Here is a 19,316-nt window from a genome sequence, read left to right on the forward strand (position 1 = left end):
TGTATAATAAATAAAAAAAAAAGAAATATATCATATTCCTCGGTGTAGTAAAGTGACTTTTGTAATAACAGAAGATTTTGAAGAACTTTTATCAGAACAGGTATGTATATAAAATTAAAAGATGGTTTTATTTTAAATACAATAATTGTTTATTCATATATTATATTACTTATTTACTCACCTGGTCCATGATGGAAATTGTTGAAACCAGATTCAGACGCAACGGGCTCGCTGTTTGATACAGATGCTCTAGCCACTGTTTCGTCTACAAATAGTTGCTGAAATAACAATATTATTTAATTTTCAAGCATCATAACAGGTAGGTCAACTCAGAGTTCAGAGTTTTGAAACCTGGAAAAACATTGTATTTTTATTATTGCGACATTACTGGAAATTAAACTATTTTGTCATAAGGAGTTTTTATTTTTGAAATATGTAGGTACATAAGTACCCATGTTTATTTTTGTATAATAACTATTATTAGCTGTTGTGTTTTCTAAAAGTTCTTATTAGGTATTTACCAAAATATTTGAATTTTCAGACCAATCATCAGAAAAATGGAAATCGAGCTGCAGTAGAGTTGGATTAAACCTCAGCCCTTTGATTCATTAGTTTCACCCAGTTTATACTTTAATCCACCAATTTGTGTCATCTTTTATTTCTATTATAAAAAAAGCATTATTTATTACCTGCTGTCTGGATTCTTCTTCCTTCTTAGCCTGAATTTTTTTTTGCGCTTCCTCAAACTTATGTCGTTGTTTTTCAAGTTCTTGTTTTCTTTGATTCTTATTTATTTTAATATCTGGTTTTTCAGATTCAGCAGGACTCGATGTAAGTTTTTGAAGATGTTTTTGGCCTATCTTAATTTTTGTGATATCAACATCTTCAACAGATTCAGAAACTGGAATATTTTTAACTAACTTCTTTGGTGCGTATTCATCTGTATTTGAGTTATATTTTTTAGGGAATGTTTTTGTTGGTAACCTCGAAGGCTTGATTGATTCACTCTTTCCGAGTTCTAAAGTTTGCGATAGTGTTGGGTACGGGGTTTCTAATGATTTGGATGGTACATTATGAATATCTTCATTTTGAGAAGAATATTGAAGCTGAGGCTGAGTGTTAGCCTTGAAAGGAGTGAATGGCTCAAATAGAGGAACCTGAAACTTTAGAGAAGGTTTAGGTGGCTTGATAAATTGAGTGTTAGGAGCACTCGGTAATGGAAGATCTAATTGCTTGGACAGAGGATTTATAGGGATGTATGAATCAGTACTAGGGATGGGTCTTAAATATTTTGGTTTATATATCAAAGTTGGAGTATTGTAAGGTTGAGCAATGTATTCAGCATTAGCATACAAAGGTAAAGGTCTACCCTGTTCTGGTCTGGTTTCATAACTAGCAAATGAGTCCATAGCTTCAACTTTCGGTGGGACTAGATTGGATGATGGAACTGGTGATAGAAAACTGGCAACAGTCGTTCTGGTTTCTTCAATAACTTCCCGGGGCTCAGATTTATCAAAGCCCTGAGGGGAGTAACTGGCGTAATCTTGTAATCCTCCAACATAGCCATTTTGTCTGAATAGAGGTGCTTCCAATATTCTCGAAAGTTGTTCTTGGTTATGTTTAGTCGCCGTGGAGTTAATTTTCTGGATATCGTAAAACTCTTGCGCAGAAACTATGGAAGTGGTTATCAACAAGCCCTAAAAAATAAAATGTTTAACATGTAAGGATATAATCTGTTTTTGTAATACTCATAATAAAGATATAACAATAATCTCGTTAAAAAATAATTTTCTAATAGTTTTGACATATATCCTCAGTTTTACCCCTTAAACTCATTGAGTACCTACTTACAGATTTATGGTAAAATGACTTTATTTCACTAAGTCCTTTATTTTTCTACAATATCTTTCAAAACTGTTGTGAGTGAAATTGAATGATTGATTCCGAAAATGACCAAAGTATGATTTCAATGACTTTACAAAAGAAAAAAAAGATAATTCCAATCAACACTTATTTCAATTTCATAATAAACAAAACTAGTTTGACTTGCATGAACTTAATTTGTACCTTCCAATAGGTTTAAATAGATATTATACATTTTCAGTTTTATCATTTTCGAAATTAACAATTCAAGTACCTAGGTACCTACTTACCAATGAAAAGGTAAAATATCTGTTTTACGTTTATCTGAACGGTTTTTGCTAAAGATTTTTCAGTAAAGTTTTGTAAGTTGGTATCCTTAATAATATTCAATCTTAAGAGGACACGCGGTGCGACTTTTCCTCATGCATACGTACTTTCAATTTTTTCTCTCTGGATTATGGCACTAGAGCAATGTTTTTTTTACAATAACAACAAGTATTTGTTGGATTTAGTCGTGCCATGTCTTTTTCGGTATTCCTCTATTTCTGCATACATGAACATTCGCATTGTAAATATTTTTAAGCCGTTCTTTCGTTGTCCATTCGCCCCACATGTCCAAACCAGCCCAGAGCTCTTTTTTACACATTATAGATACTTATCATTGGCGTGTCCCTAAATTGTTTCGTTTTTTAAAAAAATGTTTATTATGGGAACTAGAACCATCTAAACCAAACCCGTAAAACAATACAGTTTTATCTGCTGTCTTCGGGCGCACGGCGCTATTTTATTCTGATACTCCGTCTAAAAAAATAACAAAGTCGGTTCGGTTTTGAGGTGCGGAAAACGGTAGAGCGAAGCGTCGATTTTGTCTATTTTAACAATAGGTCTGACATGCAGTTGTCTTTTTCGCACAGTATCGGGGAGGCATCTGCAAGACAGTGACAGAAAAACAAAGTTCGATCACCTATTTATCAAAATTCTCTGTCTTCACAATTTATCTAAACCGAAACACAAAAACAATAATGTATACGTACATATCTAATTTGGACTAAATCCTCGTACAATAATTGATACCAAATTTTCGATTGTGTTCATTTAACCTATTTAGCAAGAACTCAAATCTAGCAATAGTAAAGCATTGCCGGGTTTATCTCGTAAGTTATATTTCAAACAGAATTTAATACAGATATGTCTTCATTCATCTAGCTTCCCATTTCAATTTCATCTTATTGATTTATATTTCCTTGCGTATTTTAAAATTCTTTTTTATAATTCTTGCAACTAGCATGCTATGAATTACCGATTGGTTTTGTTATTTTTTTAAAGAAACATTTACGATCTTATGATTTAACAAAATATTTAAATCTTGATGCCATTTTCAAAGAGTTGAAAATAACCCTCTATTAGAACATGCGAATTAATTTGGGATAGAGTAAGGTTCGAACCTTATACCTCTGATCCGCAACACTAGCCACGGGACTACTTTCCGATTCAATTTTGTTTGTAAGGGCCTTATGTAAGTGTTATTGATAATTATTGCTAAGTACTGAATAAAATAAATGAAGCCCGCCGATAACGCGAAAGAGTAGGTAGAGAATATAACTTTTTATTGTATATTTTAAAATACTTATGTACCTATCTGTTTTATATTTTTTAAACGTTTTGAACTTTTATAAGCAGTAATTTTGTAAAACACCCTTGCGCAAAATTAGCAAATTAGAAGTTCTTATTTTTAATGAAACTTAATTAACATATTTTGTGGTTTTAATAAAATTTAACTTGGCATGATCAGATCAAATCAGATCAGATCAGATCAGACCAAAAACTTAAGTTTGGTCACGTCAAAAGCAGACAACCGGAGGGCATGTAGAACATTTATGACATGAAATTTATTAATTCATAAACTTGCTTTGCTGTATTCTCCCACGATGTTTTCCTTTTTTATACTGGAGCGTTCACTTTTGCTAACACAAGTATTTGTCAATTTAGGAAAAAATACAGAGTCAAGTTTCAGAGCATAAAATGGGTTTTCAGATATTAGGGGAAGAAGGGGTATTACCGGTCACTTAAGGAGAAATAATCACAAATCAGCTATTCATCAATATTGGTTAATGAAACGTCTTACTAATTATACTTTCAGTATTCTTTTAACATAATCACAATCATTGAGATTACAAAATTTTACAATTTTGGCTTAATCAATATTTAAAAAAAAAAAACGGATTTGACCGGTATTAAACACCATGGCAGGTAATACCAGTCACTTGGTTGGTAATACCGGTCAAGCTTTGTTCAGATAGAAGTCGCCAATATGGCCCTCGGGAAAGTCATACCCGGAGCAATCAGCATGAGTCCAGATACCACATAGCACACACCTATACCAAATTTCGTGATTTTGTCCATAATCATCACAGATTATACATTTATTATTTAAGTTCTCATCAGCATCAGTATCTTCATCTCTACGCAGGTCTGTCATTTCTATTTCCGAGTTCGACTCACTACCATCACTCTTGTCTTTGTCTTAAAGTACTCTCTTCTTAGTCTTTTTTACATTAATCGATTTAAATTTTCTTTTTCTAGTTGACTTTTTTTCAGATTCGATATTTCAGTTTCAGTGCTGCAGAGTAGCGTTTATTTTATAATTTAAAAAAAAATACATACAAGAATTTGCTAGCAACCAAGTCTAAAGATTTTTCGGTGGGACACATTTTTTTTTATGACAGGTTTATATTACATTTATTTTATTTATATTTCACAAATTTATTTATAAACAGGCACTATCAAGTATCTAGAAGATATTTCTTCGTACTTTTTTTTATTTGAAGATTTTTCATGTTAATGACGGTTTGTGGGAGATCATTGAACAATCTTGGAACAACGCAATTTAATGTTCGCTCTCCGAAGTAATTTGTAATTCGGGGAACAAACAGGGAGCCCTTAGTTTTTAATCGAGTGTTGTGAGTGTGGGAAACTCTTTTTTTATATTCCGGATCGACAAAGTGATCTAAAATCAATTTATAGTTACTTTTTTCTACTATCTTGACATTCTTCTATTTTCCTTCTCGATTGTTGGGAGTACCTGTCAGGACTTTTGCATGCTATTTATTAGAAATGTGTTTCTTCTAGTCTCTTGATTTGTTTGTTGTTTGGTGAAATCTGCTAAATGTTTCAGCCAATCTACGTATCGGTCAGCTTGATCGGCATTGCCCGCCTAGAAACATTTCTGTAAAAACATTTTTAGGTTAAAAACCTGTTGAGACAAGTTTCGAATTGAAGATTAATTGAAATGCTTGATATTGACTAGAATAATTTTAACTTACAATTTAAAAAACGTCATAAAACCAACGCTCACCTCTTATTGTCTGACGACGAACATTTACATCAATTTGGCGTGAAAACAATTAATGCTCATTAATCCCAAACGTGTGCTTGGAACTGAGCGGCTGTCGGTGCAGCGGCACGGGATATAATTACGCCACCTGTTTTATATGTGTGCGTGCGCGGGAACGTAGAAATACGAGTGATATTGTAATGACCGGTATTACCTCCTGACTAGCGTTACCCGGTTTTACCCTAGTCTAATAGAAAAACTACAAAAACATAAACTTTCTAAAGACACTAAAAAAATAAACTTAAATTTCCCTCTCAATTCATTCAAACGAAGAGGCTCGCAGAGAATCCAATTTTATTCGGTTACAGAAAAGAAAGTATCTACCGTGGCGTCCTACATGTACGAAAAAAAACGTTGTTCTTATTTATGGCGTGCATTTTGATGCCATAGATGTACTGGTGATAAATGCATGCCAGAAATCATAACCTTTTATAATATTACATAATCTGGGCTGGTATTCCAAACGCAATTAAAGCGCGGTGTAGCGCGTTTTTACGTACTAAATACGCGTTATATCGCGCTGTAAATGCGTTCGGAATACCAGCCCCGGTGTAGAAGTAGTCGATAAAATGTTTGCAGCACATAATGTTGTTCGAAATAGCGGAGTTGGAAAATGGTGGTTTGGTTTTCGATATCAAAATATCAGCGCTGTAAATTCGCAAACTATTTACAATTGAAATAATAATCAAACAAAAAGCAGGATACATTTTTTGAGATATCTATCGAATGAGTTAGTACTAGAAAAACTACAACGAAGATGCATTCTAGCAAAACGAATCCCAAAGAGCCTTCAAATGAGATTATGACATTTTTAACCGATTAAACAACGAATAATAACGAAAATAATGCGAGTGTTTTAAACGTTTCTTATAATAAAAGAAAGCGCTGCATACCGTGCGCGCGAAACTAAACATGAAGAATAACGAAATGTAGAAGTAAAAAACGGAAAGACTTTTTGTGTTTGGAACACTTTGTTTCGAGGCTATACTAACAGAATGCATTAAGTCAACAGTCTTTAAAAATTTTAACATTTTTAAATATAGGCACAAGATGCTGATTTCAAATTTTATGCTATGCCTAGAACACTAAGAATAGTCCAGAAGGAGCGTAGAATCATATTTGAATACATCGGACTGTGTCCAAAAATCCCTCACATTGCCCCACTTTCGCCGCGCGCATGCTTGAAGTCGCTACGTAATGTTGCCAGATCGAGAAAAACATAACCATAACACAAATGCAAGGTTTTTAAAGATATTTTTTAAAAAGCAATTTGTTAATTTCTATAAATTCTTATTGTACACGCGGAAAAATTTATTGACACAACAGAGAAAATAAGTAAAGGGACATTTAATAAGAGTAATTGAATTAATAAACTGATATATAAAAAAAACCTTCTTTAAAACATCGCCAACCATTTAATATTTATTATATAAATAAAACACGAATGATACTTTAATCCACAAATTTGGAATATCCAGTGACCGGTTCTTTCGTGACATCTTCGAGACTGGCCTCCGTGGTGTAGTGGTAAAGACGCTTGACTCACGAACGGAAGGTTCCGGGTTCAATTCCCGGTGAGAACACAAAAATTAAAATGTGATTTTTTTCAAGCCTGGGTGCTCTGTGATGTAATTCACCACTGTAATTAAGCCTCCTGGCCTGTTGTGGTGCAAAAAAAAAAATGTATCTTTATTAAAGGGTTGAATGTATTTATACAAAACAGAGGTAAGGATAGATAATTCAAAGTTATATGTAAGTAAATTAAATAAAGTTATTTTTATCTTAAGGATCATTATCAACAAATGTTCTTTGGGTTAACTAATGAGTTGATATAATGCTATTTTAATGAGTTTAAGTATTTTATTTTATTTTTAGTGTCCCATCCTTCGTGAGTGTGGTTTTTCAAATTACAATGAACTTCCATCAAGAATTTTCACTTACAAACTGAAATGTTTCATTTAATATTTGATGTTTTAAAGATAATGTCGGTCAAATGTCCACCACGGCGTTGTTTAATCCAAGAGGTCCAATTTTCGTTAGTTCTCTCATTAGATGAGCAAAGTGCTAGTCCATGACTGGAAAGTTAAACTAAATTCTCAGATAGATACCGAGGTGCCGGGTTTCGAAAAATGTTATATAAAAAAGAAAGGAATTTAAAGTTTATGCCAATTCTAAAAGAAAGCCATTTTATTTCTTTTCGAGAGAAAGACATCACCGATTTTTTTCGAATGAAGAGTTCAGTCAATTTTTTTTACTAATTCCTCATTCCTATAAATTGTACCTTTTTAATAAGAACATATCAATACAGTCTACCTGATAGTTTTAATTTCCCCTTTGTTAAGTAAGTTTTTTTGTAATATTGCCTTTTAGAAACAGAACTCATAATTAGAGTTTTACATTTAGATAAATGACCCTTTGTGTCATAAAAACATTTTTCCTCAAAATGCATTGAACAAATTATGCTTCGCTTTGTTGGTTTCCAAAACTCATCTCGCCGTACTATTTGAATTATTTTTATCCACTCCGTTTTCCTTTTTTCATCAGGGAAGCTAAAATTCCACTAAATCAATTAAAACCAATGTTCTTATTAATAAAAAGTAGCGTAAATAGATTGACTACTCTGGCAACACTAACATAATTTCCTTTTTAGTTTTCTTTCACAATCTGACAGGTGGATTTTTTTTTGAGTAATGCATTTGCTACTTACACATAAAATGCAATCTCATCCTGTTTCTTGTTGATCCCAGCAGCATTTCTACACTTTAAAACGACACAACACGGCATGGTTGAATTTAAATCGGGAGTTGCGTACTGAGCGACGTCTACAAAGAAACTAATGGGTCAAAACGTAAAACTATTCGTTTAAGAGTAGTTTAGTCACCTTCTGTTTGATGCTCGTATGCGGTTTCTGGACTATTCTTAATATTATGGCCTAGATTAAAGATATCAAAATGCTTTGAAAGAGTCTCTTTCAAAGCATTAAAAAGATGGAAATAAAATAAAATTGTGGGAGAAATAATACATGCATAAAAAAGCTTTAAATAAAAAAATAAAAGAAAATCGTGGGAGAAATAATGCGTTAAAAGAATAAAAAATCTTTAAATGCGAATCTCGGAACTTGTTGTAATGACTTAACGCATTCTGTCAGTAAAGCCTTGATTTGTTTGCAGGCAGAAGATGAAAGTAATATCGTCGGCTAAATATAACTTTTGTTTCATTGTTCCTTAAATTTATTTTCATTTTATTTTCTAAAGTTATACATAAATCAATAAAAAACAGCAATTTAAAAAAAGACCAGGAATAAAATGTGTATTTTCCACATACATTGCGACCGTTTTTGTCTCATTGGGTATTGCGACAGTAGGTTTTTAGGTACAGGAAAAAAAATCCCATCTGCAAGCATCGACAAAGCTTCAAAGCTAAAAAGCTTTTTCAATTGGACCAGAATATAATTTACCATCTAAGTCAGAGGCCTTTAAACATTTTTGTCTCGTAGACCCCTAGATTTTTTCTATTCCGCGTAGACCCCGTGCTTTCACAATTTCTTTTTCAGAAATTCAACTTTAAATGTGTTTTTGAAGTTAATGTAGAACTATTTACTTTTATAGGGTTTACTGTACGGCGGAAGATTTTTAAATAAAATAAAAATGCTAATTTTATAGATGTATCTTTACTAAATAAAACAATCCTGGGACCGACTCTGTGGAACGTCCTCTATGATGACGTTATGGCAGTAGATGTAGCCGAAGATGTCGAACTGGTACGCTGACGACCTTACGATATCTGTCACAGCGGCAGCGGCGAGAAAAAGAGAACTAATGGCAAAAACTAACGGAGCACTGCACTCAGTCAAGCTCTGGATGGAGACGAATAAACTTGAATTTGCCCCAGAAAAAACGGAAGCCATGATAGTTGGAAAAAATAAAAGATTCTCAGATGTCATTTTTCAAATCGATGGGAATACGATCAAACCTATAAAGAATATTACATATCTCGGGGTCACTATTGACAGACGCCTGACAATGAAAACACATATTAAGAAAGTTTTTGAAAAAGCTCAAAAAAACATAAGGGCTTTTAGCACGCTACTGCCAGTCGCCAGTCAGTCTGCGCCGCCTGCCGCAAGCTCGCAACAGCCGCAACATGATCTCTGCTCGCAACGCTGTCGGGTGTCGGGTGCGTGACTTGTAAAAAGAACTTATAATAACAGAGTTTCTTGTTTTCAAACTGAATGCTGACTTTTTAAAGAACAATGTAAGTAAATCCACCCAGCTTATTAAAAATGTATTAAAAATATTTGATGCTTGGCTCTAAAATTAGTATGTTTCTGTTTTTTTTTTACCTAAAAATTGCTAATTTTACCTAACATAAAACTGCTCATCTGTATTGATATTTAAATTCTGGTAGACATAATGTTGATTTGTTGAATTTTATGTGTGCAGTGTCAGTTTATAATTTTATCAAATGTTAATTATTATTTTAATGCGTTTATCTGTGTTAATTTGTAAATACATACATTGATAGATCATTGTTTTTGATGTATTTTTTTAAAAGACTTTTAAATATGTAAAAGGCACTATGTGCCGTTAACAATAATAATGAATAAACAATATCCAAACGCGCAATATAAATAATATTATTCGGATGATTGTTTATAAATTTATTTATTTTTAAATACAGGAATTGAGCTACATTTGGTTGTATAGATTTCAGCTCTTAAGGTAAAAACCTATGTTGAGCTGAAATTTTTTACAAAATTAAAATATCTATGATACAATACTTAACTTGATCCGGATACTTTGGATTACAGTACATTTTTTTTTTTTTGAAGTATAAATATGAGTAAAAATATATATGACTCCTGCCTTACATAGATTATTTAGCAAGTCAGGACTTGTAAATTGAGCTTGTGTCATAAAACCTTTTTTTAAATCCAAAAAAATTAAGAAATATGGATACGAAAAATGTAAAAAAAACTATAAATTATTTGTAATGTACCTATAACTCTTTTTTTATTTGTTTGTTTCAGTTAAAATTTACATCGACTAGTAAAGAAAATTGATCAGAGAGGAGAAGAATCACAGAAGAATTGAGAAGTTTTCAAGACAAGTGGACTATAAACTGATAAAATAACTTTGTTTTTAACTACTAATTATTTTTTTTCACAGACCGGTTTCAAAGCAAATAAGCTTCTTCGTAACGACTATAAACTATTTTTTCGTGGAATTTTAAATAGAGCCCATATGCTTGATATGCAACGACTCTGTTTCTGTCTTGAAAGAGTATAATTAATGGCATTACGATACTAAACATGCGAATAAGTTTAATAAGTACATAGGGCAATTTCGACAAGACCGAGTAAATGACTTGAAAATTTTTTTTTTGCACATCAGATTTAGTAGAGTGGCTTCAAAATCAACATCCTACGTAAAAGCGAGTTATGCAGTATTTCAGTGCGGTGAAATTTTTAAGGAAAGTTTGGAGGGCGTTGCAGTAATTCTAGTCCAGAAAAGAAAAATGATTTCACAAAAATCAGCTTCTCTCGACAGACTATTACTAGGGGTAAGGACGACATTGGAGAATATATTGAAAACCACTTGGAAAATCGAGTATCTGAGTTTATATATTACTTTCTAGCATTGGATGGAAGCACAGATATGACAGATAGCGCCCAGGTGGCGATTTTTATTAGAGGTGTTAATATCCATTTTAACAAAACAGAAAGATTCGCGGCATTGTATCTACTTCAGGACACTACGAACTTGCAAGATTTATTAGGAGCAGTAACATCAAAATCGCTTTTCATTACAATTTAACAACCTTTTGGGTTCAACAGCAGATGGTGCTCCAGCAATGAATAAAAAACACAAAGGTTTAGTAAACTTGATTGAAAATGAGGCATTTAAAACTGGGAATACTTCGATGCTTAATTTTCCTTGTATCATTCATCAAGAAAATTTATGTTCAAAGTCCCTAAAAATTGACCATATCATTAGAGTGGTCGTCAAAACAGTAAACTTCATTATGTTCAAGGGGTTGAACCACCGAGAGTTCCAAGAATTTCTCAAGTCTTCGGATTCATATTATAACGATGTTATATTTTATGTAGAAGTAAAATGGCTGACTTGTCTTAAAATTATGAAAATAATGTTTGATCTAAAGTATAAAATACTATCATTTTTCCAAGCAAGTCAAAAAGTATCCCAGAGTTTGAGGGCAAAGAGTGGGTTTGCGACTTTGCGTTTCTGGGCTGGTATTCTGGACGGAATTGCGCGCGAAGGGATTGCTCTGTAAAGCTAGGGTTTCCTAGGACAGCGGTGCCCGTATCTTAACGGCCGTAGTGAACGGTGATGCGGTGGACAGCCGTCGTAGTGGTGACTAGAGAGTGGTTTTATTTTTTAACGGTGTTATCAACACCATTTTTATAGGAAACCACTCTTTAGTCACCGTTACGACGGCTGTCAACCGCATTAATGTTCACTACGGCCGTTAAAATACGGGCACCGCTGTCCTAGGAAACCCGAGCTTTACCGTGTATTTAGTACGTAAATACGCGTTAAAAATGCGTTTTCTACGCGCGCTTTTGCGTTAGAATAACACCCTAGCGGTGATATTCTAAACCGGTCTCGCGGCCGTTGAAAACACCTTTATCTCGCGTATTTACAAACAAAAGCTTTTTCTACGGCCGCGAGAGCGTTTAGAACATCACCCCTGGTCGAAATGACTAGCCACCTAAATACCGTTAATATACGATGGAAGGATCAGCTTATTAACAAAATGTATGATCTTATTGCCGCATTTGAAATAAAACTTAGGCTCTAGGAAGTACAGTTAAGGGCAAAAAGCTTTGCTCACTTTCCCTCATTGTTGTAATTGCAGTCAGACATAACACAGGCGGCGCGCGGCGGTGGATAGATACTCTTCGTTGATTAATGATTTGAACCGTGAATTCGAAAACCAATTTCAAGATTTCAAAAACATAATGTGCTTTTCACTGCATTTGCAACGCCATTTTCCGTAGACATAAATTAATTACCGGCAAATTTACAAATAAAAATTGTGAAATGTGTTGTGATGCACAGTTAAAGGAGAAATTCTTTCAGGTTGGTTTGGAAGAGTTTAATAGAACGTACTTGGACATGGAAAAATATCCCGCGTTTTACAAACATGCTCTGATGGTGAATTCGCTGTTTGGAAACACATATATATGCGAACAGCTTTTTAGTCGGATGAAGCACATCAAATCAAAAGAGCGAACAACAATTACCGATGAACATTTGGAAAAATCTTTGCGTGTAGTAATGATCTGAATGGAAATCAACACTGGCGCTCTTAGCTCTGCCAAACAGTCTCAGACGACTCACTAATTTCTTTGTTTTTTTAATCATAACAAATACGTTTTTTTCACGTTTTTGCTGTATTTTTTCAATTATATCTATATTTACGGATATACATATTGGTTATGCGGCCCGGCAGAAAAACTCTTTTCGAAAATTTGACCCGGCTGCTGAAAAGGTTAGCCACCCTTCGTCTAAATAAAGAAAACATTCTTCGCAAATAAGGGAAATATGATCCTAAATGACTCCGATCAGGGTTCTTTTTTTTTCAATTATTAATGTTATTATTAATCATGTCCCTCCTGCCGTCAAAATAAATGCTTTCGACACGCTCACTGGAAAGACTTTGTTGCATGTGATCCTGAACTTTATCACTTGCTTTAGATATTTTGTTCTCGACGATGGCATTACAAGCATTTGTACGTTGTGTCATAACTGGGTCGGAAAATCCAACCCTCAACAACTTTACCCCACACGTGTCCAAATTTCAAGTGTGATTAAGTTATGTCTTTACTAACAATTAAAATAGTTTTAAACTCATAATTGTGTATTAACATAAAAACTAAATAAATTTATCTACGCCCGTCACAAGATGTGGATTTTCCCATATTTGGGACACCATCAAAGCTCAGTGTCATTAAGCTATCAACTTCGAACAAACTTCGTTTGAGATATAACTTGCAACATCTAAAGTCTGGAGAGCAACCACTGATTACAGAAGTATTGGCTATCGTGAGCAGAGACGTGTAAATAATTTAAGAAACTGCTTTAATACTTATCGAAAGTCACATTTGATTTATTTAAATATTTTATTTTTGAAAATTTAATTCGCTCAAAAAAATTATTTTAATGTTCCAATATGTCTTATTGCTCATACTTATCTTCGTGGTTTCGGATGTGACTGGGTTTAAAGAACATCCTGTATAGTTAAACAGGCGTAATATCAACCGCCTATAAGGAATATTCTATATTTAAAACAGGAGAGATGAAAAGTGTCTGCGTGGCCGGAGAGAACAGTATTATAATAATGGCATGCTCCATGGAAAAAATCATTCTTTCTTGAATTTGTCTGTGGTATTAGCTAGTTAAATGTAGTTTGGAGTCTTTTGTTGGGCACAAAATATTCTAAGAATTGTACGTATCGGGTAATCTATGACATTTTTCACAGGTTTAAATTGGAACATAAAAACTCTCGCAAACGAGTGGAGGCGTATAAAAAAAATTTAAAAAAAACAATTATTGACCTCCAAGCACTCTTTTGTACTCCAGAGTTTGAGTTGCATTTATAGTGCAATAAAATATGTTTGTATTTTCTGTATCCTTTCTAGGTTGATAATATATATTTTATATTAGGAATTCCATATAATAAAAGCATATTCCAAACTCCAACTGACTTCTCATAAATGTGTTATAAATCTAAATGAAGTATTTTAGCTGGTTTGATATTCTTGCACAAATTAATATCTAAGTGTATAGATGCTCAAGATATTGTTGCTCAGATTAACCTCAATGTACCTCACCGTAACTTGCTTACCAATGCTGTCTTTGCTGTGGAAAATTATAAAACCAACTTCGGATTCTTTTCCCCTCTGCCGAGGATCTTTAGAACAATGAACAAATTCTTATTAAACGGTACTATCGATGTGTTCCAACAGCAAAGGCAAGCATTCAAGAAGCAAGCGGTGCTGTCACTCCTGACTCGCGATGATACACTTGCCATGTCCGTCTAGATTATGCCATAATTATACCTTTGTAAATTTAAATACTCTTTTTTTTTTTTTTAATTTTTATTCCAGTAAAATGGCCATAAATTGCAGAGCCAATTCTACCATATAAACATGAACATAAATATAAATATAAACAAAAATATAACAATAAACATAAATATAAACATAAAATAAAATTTTATATTGCAGCACTTATGGTGGTCTTAACATATCGCGCCATCGCTTGAACAACGGTGATTGGATCCACTCGGCAGTTTAAGATTGTTTAGATTAAGTGTTATGATATAATAAATAGTCAATAATGCCAATCTGTTAGGGCTTTCATAAGCCCGTTGATTGGCTTGAAAAAAAAACAGTGTTAACATTTTGAAGTCGTTAGGCATCGGCATTTAAAAACCAAGCATCTTATATGCCTTATTTATAATGTAAATAATGTGAATATCGATTCGTGTGATTTACTTCTCAGTACTCATTTACTCAGTTCAGAGACGACGAATACTTGACAGGGCGTTTAAGTTTTGGCAAAAAGTTCAAGTGAAATAGATTATTTCCTTGTTGTGAAATCGTCCAGAAATGGCGAACCTACCCATGTTTATTGTTTACCGCCGTAACAGCTGTGGCTTTAGCTGCAAATAATTGCCAAATAATGATCATTCGAATTACTTTTATCCTGTTTTTAGTGAAACAGATAAAGCAAGACCGATTTAAAACATTTGGAAATGTACGACGAAAAAATACCTATAAACTGGCGCAAAATAGGTACGCTAGCAGCTACGCTGCGCTGGCGGCTGGCGCTGCTAGAGAACACACTTCTTTTCCTCCAATTTTGACAAGTGAGATTCCGATTACTGATTTATTTTGTTTTTAATTTCCGCTTAGGTACACACGCTTAGGATGAGATAAATCAAAGGTCAGGGTATTTTGTAAATATACAAACCTAATGGACCTACCTAAATATTCAAACGCATTACGCATCAATCAAATTCACACGACACTGTAAAAAATATTTGGGTCGATTGCTATTTATTAATTTAAAAAATACATATTTCATTGAAAAAATCCAAAAGTAAATCAAGCGGAAATTAGTCTGCTTCGAGGTGTATTACCAGTTATATAATACAGAGTGTTCTTTAAATCCTAACACATCCGAAACCACGATGATCAGTATGGTAAAAAAGACATATTAGCATATTTAAAAAAATATTTAGAAAAAAGAAAATTAAAAAAAATATATATTAAAAAAAAACAAATGGTTGCTTACTTCTGTAGGGGAGAAGTAAGGGGAGCGCGGCAGTGCGGTTGTTGGCGAATCAGACTTCCCCTCCCCATTCCTCGTTTCTCCCCTGCAGAAGTAAGCAACCATTTGCTTTTTTTAAATAAAAAAAATATTCGTTCTAAAAAAATATCTTAATGTGCCAATATGTCTTCTTGCTTATACAGATCATCGTGGTTTCGGATGTGACAGGGTTTAATGAACATCCTGGATAAGACATGCTATACGGATGCATTCCTAGTTCTAACGTGCTTGTCCTCTTTGGATTTGGAGGTCCAGCGACGATCCCCAAATGTCCACTTAAAAATAAAGCATTATTGGTGGCGTCCGTCTATATTTACACCCGACGCGCGACGACCCAACTAAAGGAATGTCTAAATCAGATATTTAAAAAAATCGTCGTCGTAAATGCTTTTCTTGATCAACAATATTTTGAGTTTGTTGATAAATCTACCTAGGGTGCTATTCTGAACCACTCTCGTGGCACGACAAAACAGTTTTTCTCGTGTATTTTGTATGTAAATACACGAGATAATCCGCGAGAGCGTTTGGAATACCAGCCCAGGTCCATATAGAAGTATAGAAATTGAAAAAAAAAATTCAGGCGTTGCTTCGTATGTAGGTGAAGTAATTCAATTAGATGAATCTCACCCGCATAAATAAAGGTTTCGGCCCCCTAACTTCACAAACATCAACAGATGAAAAAATTGAAGGAATATAGATGTTCAAATATGGGCAGGATGGCGAATGTTTTACACTGGGTAAAGTGGTCATTTAAACCAGCCAATGACAGGTCATAAGCTTCTTTATTACCTTATCTTAAATATTTTTCAGCTCTGTTGTAATATGCTTTTCTTGATGTTTGGCAATCGCGATGGGAATCTCCCCCTTCAGAGAGGGTAACCTTTTTTCCCCCAATCCATCTCTAAAGCTAGGGTTTCCTAGGACAGCGGTGCCCGTATTTTAACGGCCGTAGTGAACGGTGATGCAGTGGACAGCCGTCGTAACGGTGACTAGAGTGTGGTTTCCTAGGAAAACGGTGTTATCAACACCATTTAACACCGTTTCCCTAGGAAACCACTCTTTATTCGACGTTACGACGGCTGTCCACTGCATCAACGTTCACTACGGCCGTTAAAATACGGGCACCGCTCTCCTAGGAAACCCTAGCTTAATCACTGGACTAACAAGTTTTTATCAGGTCACGGGCTTGCTACTATCCGTGGCCCTGTAACAGGTCCCGTTGGATATACAGATCTGGTGGCTTCCGAAAAAAATGCAAGGCTTTTAAAAAGTTTTATAATGATTTTTTTTTAAATTTTTTTTTTTTATTTATTAATAAAACATATAAGATATGAATATCATGATATTATATTCCCAGGAGTTGTACGAGAAAACTCATTTGGGACGGTACATAAAAAAAATAGTACATTTCTTGTAACAATACATAGTATACATTTAAACAATAAAAATTTAAACAAATTTTAACAATCTATGAACTTAATATTAAAAAAGGAAAGAAAACATTTAAACAATCTGTGAACTTAATATTAAAGAAGAAAATAAAAACATTCAAACAATCTGTGAACTTATTATTAAAAAAGAAAAGAAAAACATTTAAACATTCTGTGAAATTAATATTAAAAAAGAAAATAAAAACATTTAAACATTCTGTGAACTTAATATTAAAAAAAGAAAAGAAAAACATTTAAACCTAAAACACAATATATAGACTATTCACAGAAACTGAGCTAAAAACTATCACTTTCAAAAAGATTCAAGAAATAGGTCTTCATTTCTGGTCTTTGAGATTTACCACTCGACATTTCATTTTTAAGGTCATCAGGCAGTTTATTAAATTGTATACGACCAATGTATTCCAGAGACCTTTTGCCGAACTTCGTGGAACAAAATTTCGGCGAGTTGATATGATTGATCATGTCCAATCAATTGAATCCCAGACAGGGAAGCATTGACTTCCCTCTTTTCCTCAATCCAATGAAGTACATATTATCGTGTACTTCTGGCTTACCTTATTTAAAATAATTTTCAACTCGGTACATTTTGTTACATATTTTGAAACACTTGTATTTCTGTATGGTTCATAATAATAATATACTCGTACGAGAAACGCAACTCATCTGCAACCGAACTCTTAGGAGTTAGCAAAAGCCCCTCGTAATAGAAGAGGAAACTTTCAACATATAAGGAGATTATTTAGAATCTAAGCAACCTGTTTTGATTTGAAGATATAGGTACGTATCACCATATATATTATATAGCCTGCTGGTCTAAAACTTTTCGTGAAAGAAATTCAGTAGTTTTGTTTTTTGCTCGCGGTAAAAATTAAAACATTTGATTGTACGGCGAATACGACCAAAAAGGTATGAAAAAAATCATGAACTACTTTGCAACGTCACAGATTCATGCGACCACGTGATTATAATAACCAACAAATTATATCGTAGTTATTTTGCTGTGGCAACTAGGAACAGATTTCGGTTTCCAGAGTAGCCATGTTTTAACATTTAGATGGTACAAACAATTTGATACCATACATGAAAATAAAATATTTATATTTTTGGCTTAGTTTGATAGTCTATTGACAGACATTTTGTATTATTTTTAAAACCACTAAACATTTGACGGCGACAGCGGAGACGCTGAAAACTAAGCAATCTACTTTCACCCTCTGTCCGGTTTCACTCCACCTTTCCCCTACTTATATTAGATGTTGGTATTATAGTATGTGTTTTTTTACGTGGGCTTCCATGTAAACAAACAAAATGGGTAACATTCACGTGATCGAATAGGGCCCAGTTTTTCAATTCAAACTATTAATATCTCTCGCGTTCCTTTTAATAAGCAATATAAAATAACATGTCTGATACAACATCATCACTCACAATTTTATCGATAAAACCTATATCCATCACTCTTTTTGACACGACTTTGTCTTGTCAGATGGCTGCATGCACGACTGTCGTTGAAAACAGTTATTAGCATAAAATGCAAAAGTATAGTGAATACTTTAAGTTTCGCAAACATATTTTTATATTCCCTTCTGTTTCATTATCAAAATATAAAAATAATACGAAAATTCTCCAAATTGTTTAATGCCGGTATATTTTTTTGATACGTCAAAGATGCCCCACATAAAATCAGATGAATGAAAAAAATGGTGGTCATTTGTTGGGAAAAATAGTTTTTTTTCCAAAAAGGAAGTCTTTAACTTTTGTGTGGCTGTGATGTCACACTAGTCGACATAGGATACAAGACTGGATTTATCTTCCTTATTTTTATGTACTAATTGTAATCTTCAAATGGACATTTTTACATCGGATTTTGAAAGTAAAATTTGTTTAACAATGCTGGATGTTAATACAGAAAAAATATTTATCCTTGCCACGCGAAGAATGAATGTCCGCTAATTCAGCAACATATTTGTATTAGAAGTACGAAGATAAAACTCATAACAAGGAAAACAGAAACGCTGTTTAATTGCGGGTGTTATGTCAAACAGATAACAAATTAAAACACAGGGATGGGGGACGCACGTGCGTAATATGAGCGGCGTATTTATGATTTTTAATTAATTTTGCTATAACAGGGCTGAATTATATGTTTATTTTCATAAATTGTGGAAAAGAAGTTATTAAACAGTAAGTCTTCACGTTCTGTTTTTCAAATGTCTGAACTTTAGAATATCCCGTCATTTACTA

At 33.6% G+C, this 19,316-nt stretch overlaps 1 protein-coding gene across 1 annotated transcript in view; it reads right to left on the reverse strand.

Moving 5' to 3' along the window:
- The window catches only part of LOC148280436 (uncharacterized), a 33,261-nt gene that overhangs the window by 3,116 nt on the left and 10,829 nt on the right, over positions 1 to 19,316 (reverse strand). Inside the window, exons 2-3 of the mRNA XM_088228396.1 lie at positions 690 to 1,697; positions 182 to 278 (exon numbers count right to left, since the gene is read on the reverse strand). Coding sequence (XP_088084522.1) covers positions 182 to 278; positions 690 to 1,697 — 1,105 coding nt within the window. The remainder of the gene's footprint in view (positions 1 to 181; positions 279 to 689; positions 1,698 to 19,316) is intronic.

Source organism: Micrasema longulum, unplaced genomic scaffold (assembly GCF_059751315.1).
Source record: "Micrasema longulum isolate JH-2025_06_02 unplaced genomic scaffold, ASM5975131v1 h1tg000580l, whole genome shotgun sequence".
In the NCBI taxonomy this organism is placed as follows: domain Eukaryota; kingdom Metazoa; phylum Arthropoda; class Insecta; order Trichoptera; family Brachycentridae; genus Micrasema; species Micrasema longulum.